General features: G+C 45.7%; 1 protein-coding gene across 1 annotated transcript in view; it reads left to right on the top strand.

The window, feature by feature from the left end:
- The first annotated feature begins 3,049 nt into the window (after positions 1–3,049).
- The window catches only part of PARVB (parvin beta), a 41,378-nt gene continuing 18,043 nt past the window's right edge, over positions 3,050–26,384 (top strand). Inside the window, exons 1-3 of the mRNA XM_082223243.1 lie at positions 3,050–3,174; positions 22,705–22,794; positions 25,715–25,785. Coding sequence (XP_082079369.1) covers positions 3,060–3,174; positions 22,705–22,794; positions 25,715–25,785 — 276 coding nt within the window. The 5' untranslated portion in view covers positions 3,050–3,059. The remainder of the gene's footprint in view (positions 3,175–22,704; positions 22,795–25,714; positions 25,786–26,384) is intronic.

Here is a 26,384-nt window from a genome sequence, read left to right on the forward strand (position 1 = left end):
TTTCATATCACTTGATGCCACACAGTTTAATGTATGAATGGACTCTTATCAAAAAGCACAGTGTTTGAGGCAGTGTATTCACAAATGTGAAGAAAATGCTGGAGGCTGTTTTTAGGTACAAGTTAAACATGTTTAGGGTTTGGTATCCATATTGAAAGGGCTTGCTTTGCAGATGTGTGAGCAGAGACGGTTTTTCAGGGCGTATCAAAACATTTCTCGAGGGAAAGGAAACTGTTTTGATGACTAACAGAGCTTCTTCCTGCTCTGCTATTTTAGATCCTGACTGCTGCTCAGCAGTCCCTCTTCCATTAAAGAGGAACTAAACGCTTGGTGCCTCACTCATCTTCACTGGACACAAGCCCTACACTTTCTACGGTGTGGGTGACTTGCAAAGAGAAGCAACAGCTAGGCCCAGCCAGGGCTGCTCTTCCACTGCTGTCAGTTACAGGAGCACCTTTGACTCTCTAAAGGCAGGGAAAGCTCGGTGCATTGTGTCTCATCTTTATACGATGGCAAATGCACTCTTAAGCTTTTAATTATATCATCCAGTTACATAGTAAGAACATACTGGATCAGGCTAATGATCCATCTAGTCCCATCACCCTGCATCTCACAGATGCAAACCAGATATTTGTATTAGTCCAGTAATGACACACAGTATGTGCATTCTTTAATTATAGCAATAATTGTATAATTCCAGTTTATTAATTTCATTTTACTGTGACTTTTCTTCTATGCATCACCATCATTTATTTTCTCTTAAGATGATCCTGAGGCCTGGGCAGTGGTCCCATTCAAACAGCTCAGAATGGCTAACACATGGTACTAGCAGCGATGGAGATGGGAGGTGATGGCGATTGAGGAGAATCTTCTAAAGCTTGACCAGGAAGGAAGCAGTGCAAGGAAGGCAATATGCAGGTTTCCTCTTTGCAAGGTGGCCACTGGTATTAGAGTCACAAGCAATGTACCTGGCATTAGTAGGTGGAGAGAAATGCATTGCTCACTACTGGTGATGTAACAGGTGCTGTCCAATAGGTGCCCATGGCACACATGCAACTGTGTTCTGCACAACCAGCTTGGGAAGGAGCCTCATTTCCCCAGCAATAAGACTTTGGCAATATCCCAGCCACTTCCTTGTCATAAGAAATTTGGATAGCTACATTTGTTGCATTCCAACGGATATTTTCCTTGTTCTGTTCACATTATCTACAGCAGTGTTTTTCAACCTTTTTTGGGCAAAGGCACACTTGTTTCATGAAAAAAATCACGAGGCACACCACCATTAGAAAATGTTAAAAAATTTAACTCTGTGCCTATATTGACTATATATAAAGTAATTCTCTTGAATAGGAATCAAATAAACACAAAGAAAGTATTTTATAATTACTTTATTATGAAATAGTAAGTAAACAGAAATATGAAAAATTATAAAATACTTTATTCAGTGTGCAACCTGGGTCTGTTTGGCTGAACACAAAGCTGATATTCTGGCTGGAATCAAACGTTGCGGACCGTTCTCTGCTCAGCGGGGATTGATCCGCTGATCCCCGCTGAGCCGGCGGATGACAGCTCCGTCTCCGCACTGTGTGCGGAGAGGGAGATGTCAGAGCCCCGCTGCTCTCTATGGGGAATCGGATGGAAAATAGGGTGGACACAGTCCGGCGCCCGCCTAGTGGGTGAAAATTTGGCATTTTTATTTTTTTAAAATCTTTCGAATTTTTCAATTTTTCCCACGGCACACCAGGCAACATTTCGCGGCACACTAGTGTGCCCCGGAACAGTGGTTGAAAAACACTGTTCTACAGCTTTGGCAAAGGCAAGAAACGCTATGTTGATAAGCATGCAGCTTCATGATGATCGTAGAGTTGGTAGGAATCCCAAGGGTCATCTAGCCCAACCCCCTGCAATACAGGACCTACCACTAACCACTATGACTGATGGCCATCCAAACTGCTTAAAAACTTCCAAGGAATCACACACACACACACATAATGTGTCAAACTAAAAAAAATCCTTCCAGTAGCACCTTAAAGACCAACTAAGTTAGTTCTTGGTATGAGCTTTCGTGTGCATGCACACTTCTTCAGTTTCAGTGTATCTGAAGAAGTGTGCATGCACACGAAAGCTCATACCAAGAACTAACTTAGTTGGTCTTTAAGGTGCTACTGGAAGGAATTTTTTTATTTTGACTACGGCAGACCAACACGGCTACCTATCTGTAACACATAATGTGTGTCACTGCTACATATTGTGAAATGATATTTTGCATGGGTCATACCACTACCAAAAGGTGTGGGGAAAGGGTGATGGGAACACTTGTAGAGGCCTCACTAGGTGGTGTTCCCATACCCACCTCCCACCCCCCACAAAAGCGACTAGACAACCTTAGAAAACATCTGAAGGCAGTCCTGAATAGGGAAGTTTTTAAATGTTTTATTATGTTTCTATATTTGTTGGAAGCCGCCCAGAGTGCCTGGGGCATCCCAGTCCGATGGGTGGGGTGGAAACAACAACAACAGGATGTCCCTATTTTCATCGGCGAAATCCTGCTTAATAGTTTTGCCATTGCGGAAGAAGATAAACGTGCGCATTCCTTTTGCAGGGCTCAGTCTCTGAACTCGTCCCCTTCCCCTTTCTCACGGCAGAATGGCACTCGGCACATGCCCAGAAGCACCACCGACCTGGGTTCAGTTTTCTTCCCTTTTTCTAGAAAGCTGTGGCCCTTCTCGAGCAAGGCACGTGCTCAGAGCCACTCCCCCCCCCTTTGTTAAGGCGCTTGTTTCCCCTCGAAGGAAAGCCTTGGCTCCAGGCTACGGAGCCGAAGGTGCCGGCTCGCCCTTCCTCCGGACCCGCCCCTCGGCCTGGCTGCGCTCTCTGGGCAGACCCTCCGGCCCCGGCGGGGATGCGCCCTTGCGCGCGCGCGCGCCCCGCCTCCCGTCACGGTGCGCCCCGCGGCGGGCTGCGTGTCTCCCGGCTGCCGGCGCCGCTGCGGGCCTCTGGCCGCCCTCTCTCCGCGCCTGGCCCCCTCGCAGCACGGAAGCCGCGTCCCGGGCGCGCCCATGTCCTCCACGCCGGTGCGCTCGCCCACCCTGCGGCCGCACAGGATGAAGAAGGACGAGTCCTTCCTGGGCAAGCTCGGCGGGACGCTGGCCAGGAAGAAGAAAGCCCGAGAGGGTGAGCGGGGCGCCGGGAGGACAAGGAGGAGGAGGAGGAAGACCCGGCGGGCTTCCGTGCGGGGTGGGGGGACTCGCGCAGCCCTGGCTCGTGGCTGCCCTAGAAGGAGGCTTAGGATCGCAGCTGCGCGCTGCCTCTCCGCTCGGAATGCGGAGCTCCCAGCCCAGCCCGCCGCCCTCTGATTATTTCCAGTTGTCTGGAAAACTTTCCTCGCGGCGCTGCTGGGTTTCTCGTGGAGGCAGCCAGGGACAATGGAGCGGGAAGGGGGCTGAGGAGAAGTTCCCCAGGAATTCTCTTCTGTCTCTTGTAAGATGAGCGAGGCTTCCGCGGGGTGATGCGCGGGGTAGAGTTGCGCCAAATGACTGTGCCAGCTGGCGCAAGGGGCTCCCCTTGGAAGAGCAGCTCAGATCTCACGTGCCCTGCAGACGGGTAGCTCTGTTTGTAAACCCCTGTATCTCCCTGCCTCTCTGCAATTTGGGAATGCAGTGGTACCTCGGGTTACATATGCTTCAGGTTACAGACTCCGCTAACCCAGAAATAGTGCTTCGGGTTAAGAACTTTGCTTCAGAGTGAGAACAGAAATTGTGCTGTGGCGGCAGCGGGATGCCCCATTAGCTGAAGTGGTGCTTCAGGTTAAGAACATTTTCAGGTTAAGTACAGACTTCCGGAACAAATTAAGTACTTAACCTTAGGTACCACTGTAATGATGCCTTTCTACCACACACGGTTGTTGTAAAGGTGATCAAGAAATGATTTGATTGGTGATTTGCAGGGAGCGAGACAGGTCCCCCCCTTCTTTGGAGGGCTTCCATGGCTTTGATAGGTGCACTGCAGCTGCAGAAATGGCAGGGGAAGCTTTTCCTGCCATGGTATCATAGAATGGTAGAGTTGGGAGGGACCCCTAGGGTCATCTAGTCCAACCCCCTGCAATGCCGGAATCTCAACACATGGTCACCCATCCAATGAAAAACTTTTTTTTATTAAAGGCACAGATGGAAGCACGTTTGGGGAAAGGAATGTGGCAACTTGGTGCTTCAAATATAGGTCATGATTAGTGTAGAGAGACAACCTATCAAAGTATGGAAGAGGTTAGCAGACTCACACATAGAGTGTGAGGGCCTAGAATAAAAGGGTGGGGGAGGGTGGAGGGTTCCCACCCTCTCTTTAGAGAGAAGGGAAGCATTGAACAAGCCGTTCTTTGAAATCCTTACATAAGTAAATCAGAATCCTTTGACTAATTTCACATTGTAGCCGAGACGTATTTAAATGGATGTATTTCTTAACCACCCCAGAAATTGGAACAAGTGCTCAATAAACAGCAAATATGATTTAACCTCTGCACAGACTTTGTGCAAACAAATGGGGATGGATGCTCAACAAATCGCTTGTCTGGAGGAGGAGGCGGCATTTCACAACTACAGCTCTCCTCACCATTGGACATACCTGGGGGCCAGAGATTTCCTATCCCTCAGCTAAATCTCATTGCATCTTACTACCACCTGATGGGGGTTTAAGCACGGGTGGAAAAGTTGCTTGTCAAAAAGATACCCTTGAGTTAAACCCAACTCCACAAAAATTGCTCTACTCTGTCTTGAAATGTGGTTCATTGCACACCAGAAACTGGATGCTAATCCACCATTGTATAGGCTAGTGGTATTTTCTCTCCACCTCCCCAGCTCCAGGTTATTTATATGCAACTTTTTTCACAAGTAAATCTGTTCTCAAAGCAGTTCACAGGGGGGAAAGCGGCTTACACCTCTCAGTCCTATTCATGTTTATTTGGAAGTTCAATGTGAAGAAACAGGGGGGCATTGGGTTTCTTTTAGGGCACACTCCCCATTCATACGGGGCAGTTGTGATGCCAACAGATGTGATAAGTGCCTTGCAGACAGAAGGTCGCAGGTTCAGTCCTTGGTGTACTGGGATAGACTCCTGCCTGAAACCCTGGAGGACTCCTGTTGGTCAGTGGGTAGAGTAGACCGTCCTGAGTTAGAAGGAGCAACTTACTTTGAGGGAAGCTGCCCAGAGTGGCTGAGGCAACCCATTCAGATGGGTGGTTGTTGTTGTTTAGTCGTGTCCGACTCTTCGTGACCCCATGGACCAGAGCATGCCAGGAACTTCTGTCTTCCACTGCTTCCCACAGTTTAGTCAAATTCATGCTGGTAGCTTCGAGAACACTATCCAACCATCTTGTCCTCTGTCATCCCCTTCTCCTTGTGCCCTCCATCTTTCCCAACATCAGGGTCTTTTCCAGGGAGTCTTCTCTTCTCATGAGGTAGCCAAAGTATTGGAGCCTCAGCTTCACGATCTGTCCTTCCAGTGAGCACTCAGGGCTGATTTCCTTCAGAATGGAGAGATTGGATCTTCTTGCAGTCCATGGGACTCTCAAGAGTCTTCTCCAGCACCATAATTCAAAAGCATCAATTCTTCGGCGATCAGCCTTCTTTATGGTCCTGCTTTCACTTCCATACATCACTACTGGGAAAACCATAGCTTTTACTATACGGATCTTTGTTGGCAAGGTAATGTCTCTGCTTTTTAAGATGCTGTCTAGGTTGGTCATTGCTTTTCTCCCAAGAAGCAGGCGTCTTTTAATTTCGTGGCTGCTGTCACCAGCTGCAGTGATCATTCAGATGGGTAGGGAACAAATTATTAATAAATTTCCAAGTCATAAGTTGAATTTGTTGTTGTGAAAGTTGCACAGGGTTTAGAAAAATGTTGCAATGAGCACATGAGGACTAAGCTGCAGTCAACTGGCAGGAAATCCAGCAGTCACTTCCTTCAGTTGTGTCTGTTTTGATTTCTAAGCTGATCAAAAATGTTCTTGGCTTTGATGTAAAAGATTGGGGAAGTGTTACCAGCATTCTTCTGAATGGCTATTAAAACAACTCATTTTAAATGAACTTAACAGTGGAGCACTTAGGTCCTATTTAAATGTAATGCCTTGTAAGAAAACTCATCTGTTTCCTGGACTTGCTTGCCTACACTTAGTGTTGGTGTGCCAGGGAGCGTGTGCCAGGGGAGCATGGCACCAGCATGTGACCTTTGCAAGTAGAACAGTTGAACTTTAAGCATGGAACCAGTTTCATGGCATGCACCAAAGGCTGCCCAAGGTGGCATCTGAATTAGGATATTTACTTGGAAAAATTCTGCAGAATTTCCAGGGCCTTGTTTAGGATCGCACCCTGATGGAGCCTGACCTTAAACACGTTCCCTTGGAAATTAAGTCCCACTGGGTGGGTGCAGGAGGACTTACTCCATTGTAAGCATGCTGAGAACTGTAGTTTTCAAGAAGATAAACACAAGCGCATCGCTTCCCAATGTGGATCAAAGGAAGTTGCTTCCCTTCCCCCTCCCTTTCCTGCTGGACTTCCTAGCTTGCCACATTTCCTTTCATTATTAACATTTTAAAATGCAAAGGTCTGCAGCTGTTTTCTCTAGATCATCTGTTCCCAAGCTGTAAAATGATGTGCATGGAGCTGGGGCTTAATTTGATCCAGTGCTTGCCAGCAGTGATGGAAAGACCCGCTCAAGGTTATTGGCCATTAATCTGTTGTTCAGTTTCCCATACAGACCAATGCTGGCGAGTCAGTTTGGCCTTTGTGCCCTTTCTGGTGCCCTGGGCCAAGGGTCAACAAACGTTTTCAGCAGGGTGCTGGTCCACTGTCTCTCAGACTTTGTGGGGGGCCGGACTATTTTTTTTTTTGGGGGGGAGAATGAATTCCTAACCCTAAGTCCCACAAATAACCCAGAGATGCATTCTAAATAAAAACACAGATTCTACTCATGTGAAAACACGCTGGACCGTCCGTGGGTCGGATTGAGAAGGCGACTGGGCTGGCCTTGGCCCCCGGGCCTTAGTTTGCCCACCCATGTGCCTAGGCCGTAGAAAGGTGTCAGCTGAGGGTAGGATGAGTGATTGTATGAACGCAATGGGCCTCATAGACAGTTGCAGAGGAATTATTGGTTCTCAGTGGGAAGGCAGCAAATTGACCAGAGCAGTCAACTGCGTGTGAATACACACAAGATCCTTTAATGTTTGTTTCTCATGACCCAGTGACTTAGGCTTGCGGGATCTACTTTGTGTTTTATTTGAAAGAACCTTATGATCCAGCAATAAGAGCCAGGTGCGGAAGATAAACACTCCGAATTAAAATAAAAAAATTCTTTCCAGTAGCACCTTAAAGACCAACTAAGTTAGTTCTTGGTATGAGCTTTCGTGTGCATGCACACTTCTTCAGATACACTGAAACAGAAGTTGCTGGACCCTTCTATATAGTGAGAAGGTGGGGAGGGGTATTACTCAGAAGGGTGGTGGGAATGGGAGATTGGCAGATAGCTGAGATGAGCCTGTTGACGACTCTCAAGGACTCTTAACGACTGTAATAGGTCTTACAGGAAAAGGCAAGGGGTGAGAAGGTGAGAAATGGCTCATCTCAGCTATCTGCCAATCTCCCATTCCCACCACCCTTCTGAGTAATACCCCTCCCCACCTTCTCACTATATAGAAGGGTCCAGCAACTTCTGTTTCAGTGTATCTGAAGAAGTGTGCATGCACACGAAAGCTCATACCAAGAACTAACTTAGTTGGTCTTTAAGGTGCTACTGGAAAGAATTTTTTTATTTTGACTATGGCAGACCAACACGGCTACCTATCTGTAACTCTGAATTAAAGAGCTGGGTGTGTTTGAGCAGCTGGTGAGCAGAGGGCTTTGCTGTGAGTGCCAGGATGGACCTGGGTCCACAGTCCTTCTGCCCACAAATCAGTTCTTTGACTTTTCTTTGTTTCAGCTGATTAATTTCCATTTGGGATTCATTTTCTTGTTGCCATTGTCAAACAATTGGGAGCCAGAAATCTTGGCCTATTTACTGTACGTTAGCCAGAGATCTCTCAGGAGATCCCGATCTATGGCCTCCCACTCTTGCACTAACTGTTCTCCCATGTATTACTGTGGTGTCCATGCACAGGCATTTAAAATTACTGTGCCATGACCATCCCGGTATCTTTGGAACCCTTTGCCTTTAGAGAAGATCTTCCCTGATCTTTCCTTTCCAGAGAGTCCCAAGGCAGGCAATTCACACTTTAGTCGTCTACCTTAAATGTGATCTCTTGCTTGTAGAGTAAAGGTTTGTGTGAAACAGTCTAATTTGAAAGCTGAATGGAACAACAGGTGAATGATGTGTTGTTTATGTGAAAGTCCTTCTTGGGTTGTAAAAGTTTGCCTTGCAACCGAGCACGCACAGTCCATAATGCTGGATCCTGATTCCTGTGAATTTATTGCTGCACTCAGCAACTGCCAAGTGCGCTGGGTTCTGCTGAGTTTGGCTGTTGTTTTGCCAGGTTTTGCCAGGTTGTGTTATGAGCGCAGCTTTTTGGCTGGAGGAATCTTCTCGGCCGAATTGATGCTGCTTCTTTAATTAGCTGGGAACAAAGTGGACTTCCTTAGTAAGCAGCATTGTGCTGTTTTCTTTTCTTTTGATAGGAGTAGCTTAACCGACAAGGCTGAATTTGGGTTTAGGCTGTTGAAGTGGTTAAGTGGGGAAACACAAGGGATGGCAAAAGCAGAGAGGGGGGTGGCAGTGGCAAAAGAGGAGTGTTTGCAAAGGGTGCATGTGAACAAAAGCAACTGTAAGCTTTGTTACGCTCGGATGCTGCTGCTGCGGCTACATTTCTATCGCACCTTTCTTCCAAGGAGTTCAAGGGGACGCCCATAGCTTATGTTCTCTTCATTTTATCTTCGCAACAGCCTGTGAGATAGGATAGAGCGATGGAGACAGTGTCTGGCCCGATGTCCCCCAGTGGACTTCATGGCTGAGTGGGGAGTTGAGTCCTGGTCTCCCAGGTCCAGCACTAACCACTATACCTGAGATTGAGAACTATGGGGTCAAATGAAAACCAATACCCCCCCCCCAGAAACACTTTTAAAAGGCCATAGAAGGCCTGGTTAGAAAGGAACATTTTTGCCTGGTGCAGCAGAATCAAGGACCAGGGATGATGGGCGTTGTAGCCCAACGTCTTCTGGAGGGCCACAGCTTCCACATCCCTGATGCAAAGTAATGTTAAAGTAAAAAGTGCTTTTGAACATGCAGAGTCCCTGAGACCTGACATGGTCTAGCCTGATGAGGCACAGCAGAGGCCACGTTTTACCAGACCTGGTGAGAGATACCTGGCCATGAAGAGATGGCATGTAGAGAGTCTACAAAGGGGGTTGTTTTGATGAGTATTGATGAACCATGGGCAGTATTTAGTTTGAAATACAGCACTGAGGCATCTTCCATTTACAGACTTAGCAAATTGCTTGGGCTTCTCGGCATTGCAAGCTTTTGCGTAAGCATAGCTATGAAGTGTATATGGTGACCTTAGGCCAGTCTACAAATTTCTACCATATTTACCTCATTGGCTGTTGTGAAGATAAATTGGAATAACCTTACAAGGATATTACCCGGGATAATTCCCAACCATTAATGACAAAATTAGCATGGGTAGTAAAGATGTACTTTATTTTAAGTGTAAGTGTGTGTGTGTATGTATGAGAAAGGAAGCATTTTGTCTCTGGTTTCACTGAGATAATTTTCTCCCTTCTTTATTTTTCTTTTGACCACATAATGGAAAATTCCGCAGAAGTTCCTTGGCTATAAAACACCCACACCCACACCCACCCGTATGTTAAACTTCCACTATACTAAAGTGTGTATGTTGTGGGGGAAGGCTAATACAGTAGTTCAAATGTATTTTGAAATTTCATTGTCCTCTATCTTAATGCAACATTGGGATTGGGATTAGAAAGGTGTGGTTCAAATGTGGACACGCAATTCGGAGACCTTTGGGTAAGCACCTGCCTTTTACAAGTTACAATTTGAAGAGTTAAAATACGAAACTCAAAGCACAGAAAGAGACTTTCAGAAGCTTAGAGAGAAACTTTCAGAAGCTGGCTTGGGCAGAGTCTTTCTGTGGCTTCCCCTGGTTATAGCAGAATACAGTGGTACATCGGGTTAAGTACTTAATTTGTTCCAGAGGTCTGTTCTTAACCTGAAACTGTTCTTAACCTGAAGCACCACTTTAGCTAATGGGGCCTCCTGCTGCTGCCACACTGCCGGAGCACGATTTCTGTTCTCATCCTGAAGCAAAGTAATTAACTCGAGGTAATATTTCTGGGTTAGCGGAGTCTGTAACCTGAAGCGTATGTAGCCTGAAGCATATGTAACCCGAGGTACCACTGTAGTGGAGAATTAGTAAATATGCTGCAGAGACTGAAGCTGGGAGCTATTCTATGTCACATCGCTAAAAACCCAATTCAGTAGAACTGGAGGAAGCCATTAGGTAATGGATGCTTACTCATCATTCAGTCTCATTGTGTTCAGTGGGGCTTCTTCCCAGGAAGTGTGTTTAGGACTGCACCCATCAAATGATGGTTTGCTTCACATCAGGATAGGGAGCTTTTAATCCCCCTCAAGCGTAGGGAAAAGGGAATTGGGATGCTGTGAGCTCAAGGCTTGCTTCTGCTCACTTGTTTCTGAATAGACTGGTTGTGTGTACTTCTTCCTGGCTCTTCTGTTGGGATACAACTTTCACCCTTTTGCTAAACCCTCAACTTCATCATATGTTCACTTTGTCTGGAAATAATGTCTAAGCTTCACTGGGAAGACAGTTGCTGTTATGCCTGAAATAATTTTCAAACTGCTCTGCTGCATTTGGAGAATGTACTGCAGTGATAATTTGCTCGAATACTCTCCTGCCAAGAAAGGAACTTGGAAAGTGTAAGAAAGTAACGGGGGGGGGGGTGTCTCCAGAACCATGAAAGAAAATTCTACAGCTCTCTTCGTTTATCCCAGGCTCATTGAGAGTTATTTTCTACAGACTTCCGGGGTTGACGCGATCTGGGAATGGCGGATTCCCTCCGAGCTCCGGAGGGAATCGGCTCAGCAGGGGACGGGTCTTTGCCGTGCCGGCGACACGGGGACCCTTAAAACCGCAGGCGCGGAATGCCTGCGGACTGAAGACTCGGCGGGTGCCTTAAGCGCCCCCCCTGATTCGCGAAGAGCCTTTTTAAAGGCTGCGGAGGGGATACGGGGGGTGGCGCGGCACTGAGAGTCCATCGCTACCTCTGCTGAGCGAAGCCGCGAGCCATGACCGGAGAGCGCTGACTTCCTTCCTTGAAATTCGGCTGAAAAAACAACCCGTGAGTAATTTGGACTTGGCTTTTAAGAAATTTATCCACTGAATTTGAGACGATCGGGGGATGTGCTAAAAGGAAGTCCGCACCCCCTACCTTGCAGACGATCTAGAGCAACGAAAAAAGAACTAAGCTGGAGTGCCTACCCTGTAAAGGGTGAGTTTTAAAAAAGACAGTAACTTCCAAGATTTGGAAATTTTGAGCAGGAGAGAGAAGTGTTGGATGTTTTATGTTCTGATGTAAACAACCCCCCCTCCCGGGCCCGGGAGCGTCCTGCTTTGGAGCTGGTTTAAGAAGTGCAGAGTTTGACAGCTGTCAAAGCTGTCAAACGGACTGTTAATAGTGGAAAATTGCTACCTAAGTTACCTCTGGATTAAAAAGAGTTACAATTGATCTAAAATTGTTGGAAATAAAGAAACAATAACAAGACAGAGGACTGTTGGGGAGAAGAATATTAAGTAACCAGATTCCCTCTAGAGGGAATTCTGTGGAATTACAATGGCTGTGGATGGAAAGATACTGGGAGAAATCGAAAGGATGTTTTATTTGGTTGGAATCTTACAAGAGCAGACTACGGCTATGAGTGAACAATTGATGACCTTGACTTCTGAAACAAGTAGTCCTGCTGAATGTAAAGAGGACCTCAATGAGAAAGAATCCACAGCTGAACCAGAAATGATAATAAAAGCAGAGGAGAAGACAAAACAAGAAAGAGAAGAAGTGATGTGGGAAAATACTGAGCAGAAGCTGACGCCTGTGGAATACAAACAAGGAGACTATTGGAGTAAATCTACTATAAATCCACGAAAGATCCAGAAGACGAAAGTGGAGGCCCTGGGAGTCTATGAAATTAAGGAATTTAAAATAAAGAAATATAATTGGGGCCTCCACATAGACTCTGACTTTGATTACCTTCAAGATTCATGCCTTGTGGAAACTCTTCAGCAGCTGTTTGCAAATATGGGAAGAGTCTTTGGATTGATGGTGAAAGAACTCTTTCGAGATGTGACGACTGGCATAAAGGGTTACCAACAAGACCGGCGGAGAGGGACTGAAAGAGACTGGAGGGCCTCGGACGTGAGGAACCCGGGCTAAGAATTGTTATTTTGGACATGCTTTGGGAAGGGACGCAAACCGGGGATGGGAGGGAGGGAAAAATTAAGTTCTAACAACACTCATGATTATGGGATTTGGTTAAAAAGATCATTATTCAAGACAAAATGGGAAATCGATGGAAGGGAATTGAGGTCCAACTTAGAAAAAATTAATTTTGTTTGTTTTTATAAAAGGACTAATATTAGGATAGGGAAATGCCAATTTGCTGACATAAATTTGGAAATGGGGATGCAAGGGAGGGGGTAGGGGGAAGTCAATGACCAGGGTTAGGAAATAATATTTGCGGGAAAGTATATATGTTTGTTGTTGTTTTCTTTTTTTTCTTTGTTTATGTGTTTATCTGTTTTTTGTGTTTTTGTTTTTGTCTATATAAAATGTGAAAACCCAATAAAAATTTTATAAAAAAAAAAAGAGAGTTATTTTCTACATAGGTCCATTAAATTCCTACTAATGCCATTCAGACATTTGGGGATCTTGAGGAAAGACTGCCAAAATTAAATAACCCCGTTTACTAACCAGGAGAGCCTGTGTTTTACTGGTCTTTTCTTGGTTTTAGCATCTAGTCTGCTAGATGACTTCGCAAGGGATTGTTGCCTTAGGAGAGTGAGAACAATTCTCAGGGATGACTCACACCCCAGCCATCACCTCTTTAATCTTCTACCCTTGGGCAGGAGATATAGAAGTATAATCAGCCATACCAACAGGCTAAAAAATAGCTTCTATCCGTGAGCTGTTAGGCTGTTGAACGAAAAATAACATAGTGAAATTGACTTGCAAGATGGTGTGTTGTTTGATAAGAGATTGAGTGTTTGGGGATGACGACAATGGAGGCTTGTTTAATTTCATTGTACACAGGTTGTACAATGACAATAAAGTGCCTTCCCAGGTAACTAGCATAGCATAGCAAAACTCATGGCGCAATGCCATTGCTTTCTTTTCCAGCTGCTGTATCCTGGTGAGCATCTCTGGTGGCCTAACCATGGTTCAGCAAGGCTGTTGGATTTGGACATAACGTCAAGGCAATGTTAGAAAACAAACCATGGCTCATAAGCCAACAGCAACCATGGCTTAACATTGTGCTTTGCTGCCAGAAAGCAAGCCATGGTTAGCGTCTTGGATGTGTTTAGACATTCAGACAAATTACACTTTGGCTAAATCAGCTGTGGCTTATCGTATGTGCAAGCCAGGCCATTATTCCCAAACTTGCCAGGCCTAGCTGGTTGCAGCTTGCTGGGGGGAAATGCACATAAACAGGAGAAGGGTGGAGCATGTTTTATCATCTTCTGCCTAGCCTTCCTGCACAGTCACTTGTGTTCCCCAAACTGTGCCTATCCTTCAAATTCTTAACAATTACCCAAGATGTTGCAAGTAATGCATTGCAGTTGGACTTCTGCAAACTGAAGCAGAGGTGGAATCAACTTTTGTCCCTGACCTCGGATTGACCATCCTTTTTAGCAGTGAGTTCTGTGGACTTGTAACGATTTATTTCTCCTCCTTCCTTTCGCTTTTAAGCCATTGCAGTGTAGATATGTGTTCCTTTGCATCACATCTAGACAAAGATGTTCTGTTGGAAACATGGGGCTTTTCCAGGTTGAATGGGTCGGCTGCTGTTGCTGAACTGGTGAACTTGATCAAAATAGCTTATTTATAAGAGCCACCAGCTATAATCCTTGGGGAGAACTAATCCTAACGTATGCCCAGCTTCTTGGGAATATAAAAGAATAGGGAGCTGAGGTTGCTTACTGCATTCTAGATACAGAGTTAATTTGATAAAACCGGGCTGAATGTGCTTTGGGTTGTTGGCTGGTGTCATGGAGGAGCAGTTTGCTCATCATTGGCTCTTAAACAGCCCCCCCCCCCCTTGTGTTTTGGAGGTTAAGAGGGGAAAATGAAAATGGGCAAAGTGATATGATCACTTTGTGGAGTTTTGATCTGTGGTAGTTTGTTCACAAATGGAATTCAACTCTTCATACTTCAGTCATGAGCCAATGGATTTAGAAGTCTGAACGATGATGACTGTTACCATCAACGTCCGCGGCAGTTTACACAGTGACACCGCCAAATGAAAGGGCTCTGCCCTGAGGAGCTTACAGACTAGAAGATTTTGCCTGAGGGTTAGGCAAAGGGGGAACGAAAGCAGCACAGGTAATAAGGATGGATATGAGAAAGTGCCGTTGTATCAATCTAAGCCTTATTGCAGGTGGCGGATAGGGATTGAGATGGCCATGCCAAGGGCCTCATGGGAAAAGGGGGGTTTGAAGAAGGGGGGGACATGCTATTGCCATAATGGTGACCTCCAGCTGCTGTTGGACTCCAACTCTCAGCCGCTGCAGGCAGCATGGCCAGCAGTGTTAGGAAAATAGTCTGTCAACATTTGCAGGGCCCCAGGCTCACCACCTTGGTGTAGCTGTCCCTCCCTCCCCCCCCCCACAGATATTTATTAAAGTTTTCACAATCCAATAAAAATAGTTTCTAGAACAAACAGAATCAAAAAGATAAGAAAGAGAGGAGAGATAGAACAAGAAAGGGGAAAAGAAAGAAGGAGGAGAAGAAAGGAACAGAGAAATAAGAAACATAAAATTAACACCAGTAATAATCATAATAAAACACAAAATTATATGTGTATAGCCCTCTGTCATAATTATGCCTTGACCTTCAATCCACATACAAAGAAGTGAGTCTTCCACTGGATCTCAAAGTCTTCCTGGATCTCAAAGCGCTTTGGAAGCAATGGCCAGCCAATTCAGAGACAGACAGAAAGGTACAAAGAAGCACAGAAACTGCGCTGGGTGTTACTCATGTACCCAAACTGCAATTTCAAGTCTCTCCAGGATGGAGGTGGTACCTGTTTCCATTCTACAAATGGAGAAAAATGAGGCAAAGGTTGTCAGTTGATGGGATCTGCTGTTTGTAAAAATCTCAATTCTTCTGTTTACCTGCAAGGAGTAAAAATCTCCAGGTGATCAGACTGAGAAGCTTTTGGACACGGGAGATGAGCTGGTCCTTGCTTTCTCTCATGTCTCCTGTCTGCCAGAAATGACTGACACATGCCAGCAGGTGGGCTGGAAGAGAACCCATCAGAGGGCTGGTTACTTTGACGGACCTCTTTGCAAGACTGTCTTTGACACGGCCAGGAAGTTCGCTACTGCAGCTCTCCAAGAGGTCCGCAACTATCCTTTATGCTCTCCTAAAAGCCGGGCAGAGCACCATTGTGGCTTCACTTAGGCGGAAGATACTGTGTCCTCTGTCCCATAATTAGCCGCTCTATTCAACATCATCATGACAGCTGCTGTTTTCCAACACTGCGAGGTTCAGACCTTGGATCAGAAATAACTGCAGCTAAAATTAAATAGCAGTTATCATCCGGCTTCCTTTTCCAAGCAGCCAGACTGCTGATGTCCATTAAGAAGAAACTCGATTGTTAGGATATAGAAAGTGGCTGCAGTGAACTTCAAGGTGCTGCTGGCTTTGAACTTCGGGGTTTTTCGTCTGCTGTAGACAGGGAAATTGCAGCTTGTTTGTCTAAGAGTGTTTTGTAAGGTGTGATTAAAAGGGGCGAAGGGGTTAAAAGCAATTTTTAAACATAGAATGGTAGAGTTGGAAGGACCCTGGAGATCAACTAGTCCAATTGCCTGCAGTGCAGGAATATGCAGCCATCCCGTACGGGGATTGAACCTGCAACCTTGGGGTTGTCAGCAGCACACTGTAGCCAACTTCTCATATTAACGGTATCTGAGGGCTAATTCCCTGTGGATTCTTACTGTGCTGTTATGTTAACATAGAGAGGAAGGAACCATGACAGTTGCCCCATGACTGCCATTCCTTTATCCATCTGTTATTATCTGGTGAGGTGGTGACGGCAAATAATTTTATTATCTATTCATTTTTAAAATAAAAAATATTGCCCTTCAATGTAAATATTTCCAGGGTAGCGCACAATGTTAAAACTACAGTGGTGCCTCGCAAGACGAAAAGAATCCGTTCTGTGATTCTCTTCGTCTAGCGGTTTTTTCATCTTGCGAAGCAAGCCCATTGATGGATTAGCGGATTAGTGCTATTAGCGGCTTATCTGCTGATCGGATCTGCTGATAAGAGGCTTAGCGGCTTAGAAAAAGGGGGGGGGGAGGAAAAAAGACCAGCAGGAACTCGCAAGACATTGTCGTCTTGCAAAGCAAGCCCATAGGAGATTTGTTTTGCGAAGCACCTCCCAAACGGAAAACTCTTTCGTCTAGCGAGTTTTCCGTCTTGCGAGGCATTCGTCTTGCGGGGCACCACTGTATTTAAAACTGATCTCTAAGAGACAATTGCTGGTGTCATCAACATCTCAACCTCCAGTCCCATCGCTTCAGACCGTGGGCCAGGCTGGCTGGGGCGGAGGGAAGGAGCTGGCTTAGTTCCTAAGGGCTCCAACAAAATTCTGTGCGACGTAATAAGTAGGCTGTACCTTGAACTTGGTCCAGATGGCGCTGAACCTTCTCTTTCCACTGGGGGGGGGCACCTGGGGCAGAGAGTAGTTTGGTGCCCTTGAGTGGTGTAATAGTTAGAGGGTTGGACTTGAACCCGTGGCAGACACGGGTTCAAATCCCCACATGGCCGAAAACCCTGAAATGTATTTTATATAATCGACTTTTTATTTCTATTTCTATTCTTTGTATATTGTATTGTTGTTTTATTGCTATGCCCGAGGGCTGACGCAAATAAAGATTCACTCCTTCATTCCCCGCATGGCCACTGGGTGACCTTGGGGGCCGCTGTCTCTCAGCCTAAGCTACCTCACAGGGTTGTTGCCGGGAATGAAGGAGAAGGGGTGGACATTGCCCACCACCTTGAGCTCCTTGGAGAAAAAAGAGAGAGATAAACGCAGTGAATGAAGGAAGGAATAAAAAGTAGGTTTCTCCTACAGCAAATGGTTGATATCTTGGTGGGTGGGGGAATAAAGGGGTTGCTATGGCTGGGGAGCGGGGGGACTCTTGTAGTAAAGGCACAGCCTCCTCCCAGTTTTTTGCGCCCTGGGCAGCCTCCACACCTGGAAATCCCACGGAGCTGAAAGTGTGATGTGGGGCAGTTGCAGAGGCGCTCTTGCACCCCAGAGGTCTTTGCAATGCTGAGAGCCAGGCTCTCCGCACGGCATAATGACAGACTTACCTCACAAACCGGCAGCGAGAGGAGAAGGGCTTTCTCCCTCCGTTCAGGCTTGGAGAAAGTGGCGGAGGATTTGGCTGTGGTGCGGGCAGCCCATTCTTCATGCCCTGCCCTGTGCTCCTCTTCCACCCTCCGCTTCCCACCCCTCACAACGGCTGCTGCCCGGCCGTCTCCTCCCATGTCACTGCGACCAAATTAACCCAGGCTTGCAGGTCAGTTCCTGTCCATCTGCCTCCTTCCTTTTTAGACATTTGGGACTGTCCAAGGCTGGTCTGCAGCAATACGTAGCCTTACATTCCAAGGGGCCAGAATGGCAGGCCTGCTTTGTAAAAAACGCAAGAAAACGGGAGGTAGGAAAACGTGTGACTCTCCACTAACCCCCCCCCCCCAACTTTTAGAACTACCTGCATGGAAGAGGAATATTTCCTGGCGGTGAGCTTAAGTTTTCCGTCCCAGAGCAAGTGGTAATGTGATGAGGTTTGGGAGTTTTCTTCATTGGGACATTTGATGCTCTTCTTGCCAGCTTAGTGCTTAGTTCAGAAATAGAGCACAGCTCAGCAGTCTTGGCAAGTGGGATTTAAAAATAAAAAAATAAAATTAAGGACAGAGCATATTTTCTCTCTTTCTCTCTCCCCCACACCTGCCTGCTCTTTGTTGAATTGCAGAATGGGGAGGATCATTGGGCATGATTTATTTTTAGTTCCACATTTTAGTTCCTCTGCCAGCTTCCGAGTCCAAGGGGGTGCTTGGGAAATGCAGGACATGATCTGTTCCAGAGATTGCAAATAGTTGAAGGTGGGGCGGGAGGGGAAGAGAAACCAAGACCATTGATTTCAACAATAGAAAACGAGCTTGCTGATAACGGCTGTATCAAAATGCGCTGTAATATGAGCCTGAGAGCATGCTTTGCGGTGGCGCAGTGATGCTAGATTGGCTCCGTCCGCACTCTTTGTTCGCTGGCACAACAACAACACTTCAGGTTAACTAGAGCTGTGTGTGCGAGTCTGTCCAAGCGCAGAGATATCACTGGTGTTGGACCCAGAACTAAGGTTATTTAAATACAAAACACACATCGTCATGATGTGATGATCACATTTGCAGCAGTTGTTGATATCATATGCATAGGATTGCCACCTGAGCAGAAAGATCTGTTCCCAGGGCTCTGGACCTGAAAAATTCAGCATTCTGGCCTTCTGATGTTGGCAGAACGAGGCATAGGAGCAGAAGTTGGTTAAAGAGTTGGCAAACACCACCTTGAAATCCTTCATTGGTCTTAGTTTATTTATAGCCATAACATTTTCCATGTATTTCTCTCCTCAAGCAGTTTTTGGGCTTGAAGCAATTACTCTAAGGAAAACACTTTTGAGGGAGCCAAAATTAGACTTGCTAAGAAAACAACATTGAAATCGGCAGAGTGGGATCGATAAGAAATGGATATTTGCTGGGACATTTTTGAAGTTTACAAACATTTCGAACCCATTGCTGGTTACATGCCAGGGTGCAGTTTTACTGACCAGTGCCATAAAACAATAGTTGGCAATTTTGCTTCTGTTTCTTTAGCAAAATTATGCTGTAGAAACAAGGAGCTTCCTTTTATTCAGAACCCCCAATTGCAAACTTCATCTGGCAAGCCGACTGGAGGCCCAGTGGATTTTAAAAGGCCCACATCATGCAAAGTGCAGGTTTGGCTTTGTGGTCTGTGCCTCATTCTTGAGGAATCCAGATATGCTTCATATCCTGCCATAATTTGGAATGAGCTCACATTTGAGTACAGTCATGAGGAAACCTGCTGTTAAATCATTGTACGCTCATCCCCTGGGGACTTGGTTTTGGCGTCCAGCGCAAACGTTGCGTGTCTGTTATAAGAATTATAATTCTCATCCATTCAGCATGTGGGCAAATGGAGGTGTTCCGTTATTGTTGGAGATGTTCTCTGCTCCCGAGTAATCCAACAGCAGGAAAAAGATGGCGTATTTGCTCCCTGCCCCTCTCCAGTGTCCAATATATGGGAGAGGAAGGTTAGAGCTGAGTGGATGTTTGAACATAGAAATGGAAACATACAATTGTAGACTTGGAAGAGACTCCAGGGATCATTTAGTTCAACACACTGCAATGCACCGACCTCAACATCCATTTTGAAACCAGACCAGACCCTGCTTACCTTTGGAAATGGGCTAGCAGTTTTATTGATGCACCACTCAGAGGAATAGATTGTTCTTTACTTCTGAAATTTTAAACCAACGAGCTTGCTGGACTCCGACATGGCTGTGTGCCTCATTATACGGGCCAACTAAAGTCTCTCTTGTTTTCCCATTTAAATCTCCTTATTCAGCTTGTGCTAATTAGGGCAGCAAATAATTGGTGTGAAGTACAAAGCACTGCAAACACTTGACAGCTCATGTTCTCTCTCCCCTTCCCACTCTGCAGAGCATCCTAGGAGACTTTTGCCTTCTTCACTCAGTGTTAGAAACTGAGGTATGAAAGCGAGGAGCTAAATGGCAACAACGGAATGTCTAGGCACACATTTTAATAACAAGAATACAAAGCTGAAAATGAAAGAACTTAAGCTAAAGTCTTACGTTCATTTTTCACATGATCTGGTCCTTCCCCAGCCCACCCCCCTTAATACTCTTAACTTTTTCAGTATTAACTTTTTCCACTGTCCCTCAGACCTGGGGGGGGGGGCTGGACTATATTTTTTGGGGGGAAATGAACGAATTCCTATGCCCCACAAATAACCCAGAGATGCATTTTAAATAAAAGCACACATTGTACTCATGTCAAAACACCAGACAGGCCCTACAAATAATCCAGAGATGCATTTTAAGTAAAAGGACACATTCTACTCATGTAAAAACACACTGATTATCACCAATAGTCAGCATGGATTTCTGAAAAATAAGTCATGTCAGACTAACCTGATCTCGTTTTTTGACAGAATTACAAGCCTGGTAGATGAAGGGAACGCAGTGGATGTAGCCTACCTTGATTTCAGCAAGGCATTTGACAAGGTGCCTCATGATATTCTTGTAAAGAAGCTGGTAAAATGTGGTCTTGACTATGCTACCACTCAGTGGATTTGTAACTGGCTGACTGACCGAACCCAAAGGGTGCTCATCAATGGTTCCTCTTCATCCTGGAGAAGAGTGACTAGTGGGGTGCCACAGGGTTCTGTCTTGGGCCCGGTCTTATTCAACATCTTTATCAACGACTTGGATGATGGACTCAAGGGCATCCTGATCAAATTTGCAGATGACACCAAACTGGGAGGGGTGGCTAACACCCCAGAGGACAGGATCACACTTCAAAACGACCTTGACAGATTAGAGAACTGGGCAAAAAGAAACAAGATGAATTTTAACAGGGAGAAATGTAAAGTATTGCACTTGGGCAAAAAAAATGAGAGGCACAAATACAAGATGGGTGACACCTGGCTTGAGAGCAGTACATGTGAAAAGGATCTAGGAGTCTTGGTTGACCACAAACTTGACATGAGCCAACAGTGTGACGCGGCAGCTAAAAAAGCCAATGCAATTCTGGGCTGCATCAATAGGAGTATAGCATCTAGATCAAGGGAGGTAATAGTGCCACTGTATTCTGCTCTGGTCAGACCACACCTGGAGTACTGTGTCCAGTTCTGGGCACCACAATTCAAGAAGGACACTGACAAACTGGAACGTGTCCAGAGGAGGGCAACCAAAATGGTCAAAGGCCTGGAAACAATGCCTTATGAGGAACGGCTAAGGGAGCTGGGCATGTTTAGCCTGGAGAAGAGGAGGTTAAGGGGTGATATGATAGCCATGTTCAAATATATAAAAGGATGTCACATAGAGGAGGGAGAAAGGTTGTTTTCTGCTGCTCCAGAGAAGCGGACACGGAGCAATGGATCCAAACTACAAGAAAGAAGATTCCACCTAAACATTAGGAAGAACTTCCTGACAGTAAGAGCTGTTCGACAGTGGAATTTGCTGCCAAGGAGTGTGGTGGAGTCTCCTACTTTGGAGGTCTTTAAGCAGAGGCTTGACAACCATATGTCAGGAGTGCTCTGATGGTGTTTCCTGCTTGGCAGGGGGTTGGACTCGATGGCCCTTGTGGTCTCTTCCAACTCTATGATTCTATGATTCTATGATTCTATGATTCTATGATTCCCGGACTGTCCGCGAGCCGGATTGAGAAGGTGATTGGGCCGGATCTGGCCCCTGGGCCTTAGTTTGCCTACCCCTGCTTAAGAGGGTCTCTTCTCCAGTCTTCAGAGAGTGAGGGGGGTGTGCGGGCAGAAAAAGGTCCTTTCCTTCCACTCTGCAGTTTTAATCTGAAATCTGCGCCCAGAGCTCAGAACCCGCTTGCGCTAATGAAATTCCCTGCCACAAAATGCGCTCCTATGAACCCACCCATCTGTAATAATCAGCTATGAAACTATGTGCTGTGATGTCCTCATGTTTTTTCCTATCCTAGTTCCAGGTGGAATCTAGATACATATAAAAAAAATGTTCTAAACATCGCCATCTAGTATCTTTGCAGTTAAAACACACTTAAAACGTTTTATTTGCAGCTGTATAGCTGAGTCTTGTGCCGTAGGTAAGTCATCTTGGTGTTTACTGCAGAACTGCTAAATAGCACTTACCTGTCAGCTTTGACCCCACTTAAAAGGAGCTTCAACTACCTTGTGTGTTGTGACATCATCTCTCCAGTCCGTCATCTGATGGCTCCGGATAATATGAGGGGGAATGAAGCGAAGGGAGAAATAGTCTCTGGCTGTGTACACACCATACATTTAAAGCACATTCCCCGCACCCCCGAATCCCAGGAATTGTAGTTTGTTAAGGGTGCTGGGAATTGTAGTTTTTTGGGGAGGACGCTACAGTTCCCAGGGTTCTTTGCAGGTGGGGGGGTGTGTGCTTTAAATGTCTTGTGTTTCCACAGCCACAAACGAAAGAGAGAGTTTGTGTGTGTGAGAGCAGGGGAGCTCTTCACTAAAACAATTACATTCCAGGGCAAAAATGAACCTGAGGAATGTTTGGCTCTACTCTGAATAAAAGTGAAGCAAATGGACAAACTGTGCATTTACTAATGTCTGTTGGGTTTCCCTTTTTTCCAGTGACAGACCTGCAAGAAGAGGGTAAAAATGCTATCAACGCGCCAATGTCCCCTGCTCTCCCTGATCTGCACCCGGAAGATACTTTACTCGGTACAGTATATAAATGCCACTTGTGGATTAAGAGGTCTAAACAAAAGAGCTTCAGTTACTGTGGAGGGAGAACAGAGGGATCAGGCTTGACATAATCCACCTGGAAGAGTGCCAGTGAAGGGCTGGAGTTTTGTGGCACAGCTTCGCTCTCTTTTCCATCATCTGGGGTGGAGTCCCAGCATGCAGATCTTCCCCTCATTTTAAAATTCAGCGCTGCATGGCAGTGTCTGATGAAAAAGCACTGCAGTTCCACAATCAACATGATTGACCGGAACGGGAGTGCTAGCATTGCAACCAGGAAAGCTAATGTAATGTCTGAACGCAGCCTGAGAATCGGGGGGGGGGGGGAGCCTTGACAATACAATAGAGTGACTGGAACAGGAGGAGAGAGACAAACTGTTGTCTGGGGAGGTCACTTCCTGGTTCACACTGGAGAAGCTATTTTAAAATGTTTCCCAAGTGGAGCAGAGTGACGCCAATGGTGAAATCCAGGATTTTAATCTGGCTGGAATTGGGCAACTGTGTGCTCATCCCACTTGCTCTCAAAACACTAGTAGTGGCAAAAGAGCAACACTCCTTTTTTTTGCATCCCAGTTCTTATTTAATGTAAAGCGATTTAAAAAATAAAAACCCATGGCTCTGCCTGCTAATGCAAACTCCAAGCCACATGCAAAAGGGGCAGTGACTGCAGAAGAGCTGATTTACAACACCCCTGCAGTGTTGTGCAACCTGAGTGTGTTACACCTCTGCATTGTTATCCATGACTCTTCTCTCCCATTTTTGTGTGTTTTACTAGAGGAGAAGCATCTACAACAACCCTTTCATTTTAAGTTTCCCTTGGCCCAGCCGAACAGTCCATCCTTATTGTGAATTGTGATATGTTAGGTTGTTTCTTTTGCATGCTGAATGTTGTACTGTTGTTGTGCATTAACTTGGTGTTAATTTAATTAGTGTGGTGGCATATACAGTAAGTACTTTACATAGATAGGTAAATCAATAAATACTGCATAGTTTGTTGGCACACCTCTCTTGCAGGCTTGAGGGCTGTGCTAAGAGACAGAGCTTTAGCAGCTAACTCCCTGTCCCAAAGATAACAGACGCATGTCAGGAAAACACTGCAACATTTTGGCTGCAGGGCCCACTCATATAACGCTGAATAGATTCAGCAGCATAAGGATATCAACCGAATGAGTCTGCTAGAACAATGCATTGTGCCCTTTTCTTTTAAAAAGAAGAAAGGAAATTCATTTATGGACCTCTCTGGGAAGCATATTCTATGATACAGTGGTGCCTCGCAAGACGGAAAACCCGCTAGACGAAAGGGTTTTCCGTTTTTGAGCTGCTTCGCAAGACGATTTTCCCTATGGGCTTGCTTCACAAGACGAAAACGTCTTGCGAGTGTTCCGATTTTTTTCCGCTCCCCCCCTTTTTCTAATCCGCTAAGCCTTTAGTAGCCGCTAAGCCTTTAATAGCCGCTAAACCGCTAATAACGCTAATCCGCTAATCCGCTAATAGGGTTGCTTCGCAAGACGAAAAAACCGATAGACGAAGAGACTCATGGAATGGATTAATTTCGTCTTGCGAGGCACCACTGTACAGCAAATATTTCTTGCTCATCACCACAGACCGTTGTAAAACATGGATAAGTATACATTTATTTAAGATAAGAACAAAGTTAAAATACACATCCGGGAATTACATTTACTTTGAGTTTAATCAAATTAATGAGTCACCTTTATAGTCCACTGCCATTTGATTCAAAGTACTTGCTCGGATTTCTTGGCAAGAAAAAAACTCATTTTAGCAAAAGCAAGGCTTAAGTGAGGAAGGAAGCCTTCCTTGTGCGAACCCCCACCCAGGTTTGGGAACGGCATGTGCGCCTTGCCTTCTGCATTCTGCTGTGCTCTGCATCTGCACTGCGGAGGGGGAAGGGGAGGCCCCTTGATGCCCTATTTCAGCATCCAGCTGCAGCCGTGAATCCGCAGCCATGGGGCAACACCATGCTTACTGTGTGACAGCCTCTGGACTGGAGCCACTGGGTCCAGGGGTATGTTTATTAGCCATTGTATTGGAAGGTGCCTTCAGGCAGATTCACTCTCACCCTCTCTCCTCCTCCTCCTCCTCCTCCTCCTCCTCTTTCTTAGACAAAGATCTTAGTAACCCACTCCACAAGACTTTTGTGAGGACAACCAAATACAGTGGTACTGTGGTTCTCAAACTTAATCTGTCCTGGGAGTCCATCGACTCCCGAAATGGTTCAAAAACCAAGGCATGGCTTCCGATTGGCTTCAGGAGCTTCCTGCACTCAAGCGGAAGCCATGTTGGATGTTCGGCTTCCGAAAAACGTTCGCAAACCGGAACACTCACTTCCAGGTTTGCAGCGTTCAGGAGCCGATTTGTTTGGCAGCTGAGCCGTTTGGGAACCAAGGTTTGACTGTACGGAAAATAAAACATGCTTTGTGGGTTTATTATAGGACTCCCAAGTCCACTGACACAGTAGGTTTTCCATTGGAGCAGAGTGGCAGTCCTCACTCTCTGTCATCTTAAGACAATAAAGGAAAGGGATCTGGCTGGATGATGAAAAAGGAACTGATCACCCACTTGCCCCTCTGAGGAGCTGTGCCTTGAGGACCAGAAGGGTCAGGTCAGCGTGTTGCAGGCCGTGTGATTGAAAGGCCCGTTCACAAAAGGGTGCGGCCAGTTTAACTTTGAGGAAACTAGCCCTGTGATCTTGCATCCTTCGACATGCCACGTTCCCCGTGAGGGCTTGATATTGCTTCTAACTTTGTACCATGACTGGGTTCTTCCGCTTATGAATCAGGCCACATCTGGCTTTTGAGAACCCGTCTCCAAGGCAGTGTGCTTGTGTGTGTGTGTCTCCTGATGGCTCTAACTCAACGCTTGTCTTCTAAACCCTCAGAGGAGAATGAAGAACGCACCATGATTGATCCCAACTCAAAGGAGGAAGCCAAATTTAAAGAACTCATCAAGGTAAGGGCTCCATTGATTAGTAGCTTTGCCTTTCTTTGCTGCAAGAACACACACACTTTTCCAAATTGGAGTGGAAAACTGGCTGGATGTGCAGCTGCTGCCTGCCTGGAGGTGGTAGAAAGGACGGTACTATTTCAGATTCAATGCAGGCAGGAAAATCACATTTTTAATGGCCCCCCCCAATTAAAAAACAAAACTGCACAGGGAGGAAAGTCGCAGCATTTCTGTGAATCATTCTCTGTGACTTTGGTTCCACAGAAGGAGTCACTATCAAGTTGGAGATAAAAGTGTGTTCTGAGAACCGAAGCTCTTGATATCTGTTGGTGATACCTTCCAAAGCAAAGTCCCAGAAAATGCAGCTTATTATTTTTTTTAATATTTTATTCAGTTTTCACAATAAGAAAGCATACAAAGACAAAGAAAATACAAAATCACAAAAAACAATACAATACAAAAATACAGACATTAAACACATCAAAAGAAAAATAAAAAACAAAAACACATATAGTAACAAAAAACAAAAATTCTCTCTTTCTTAATTTCTCATCTTCAATTAACTTATTTTCCCGACTTCCTCACGTCTCCCGTTCTTGTATCCC

This window comes from Podarcis vaucheri (genome assembly GCF_965113315.1).
Source record: "Podarcis vaucheri genome assembly, chromosome: 5".
In the NCBI taxonomy this organism is placed as follows: Eukaryota; Metazoa; Chordata; class Lepidosauria; order Squamata; family Lacertidae; genus Podarcis; species Podarcis vaucheri.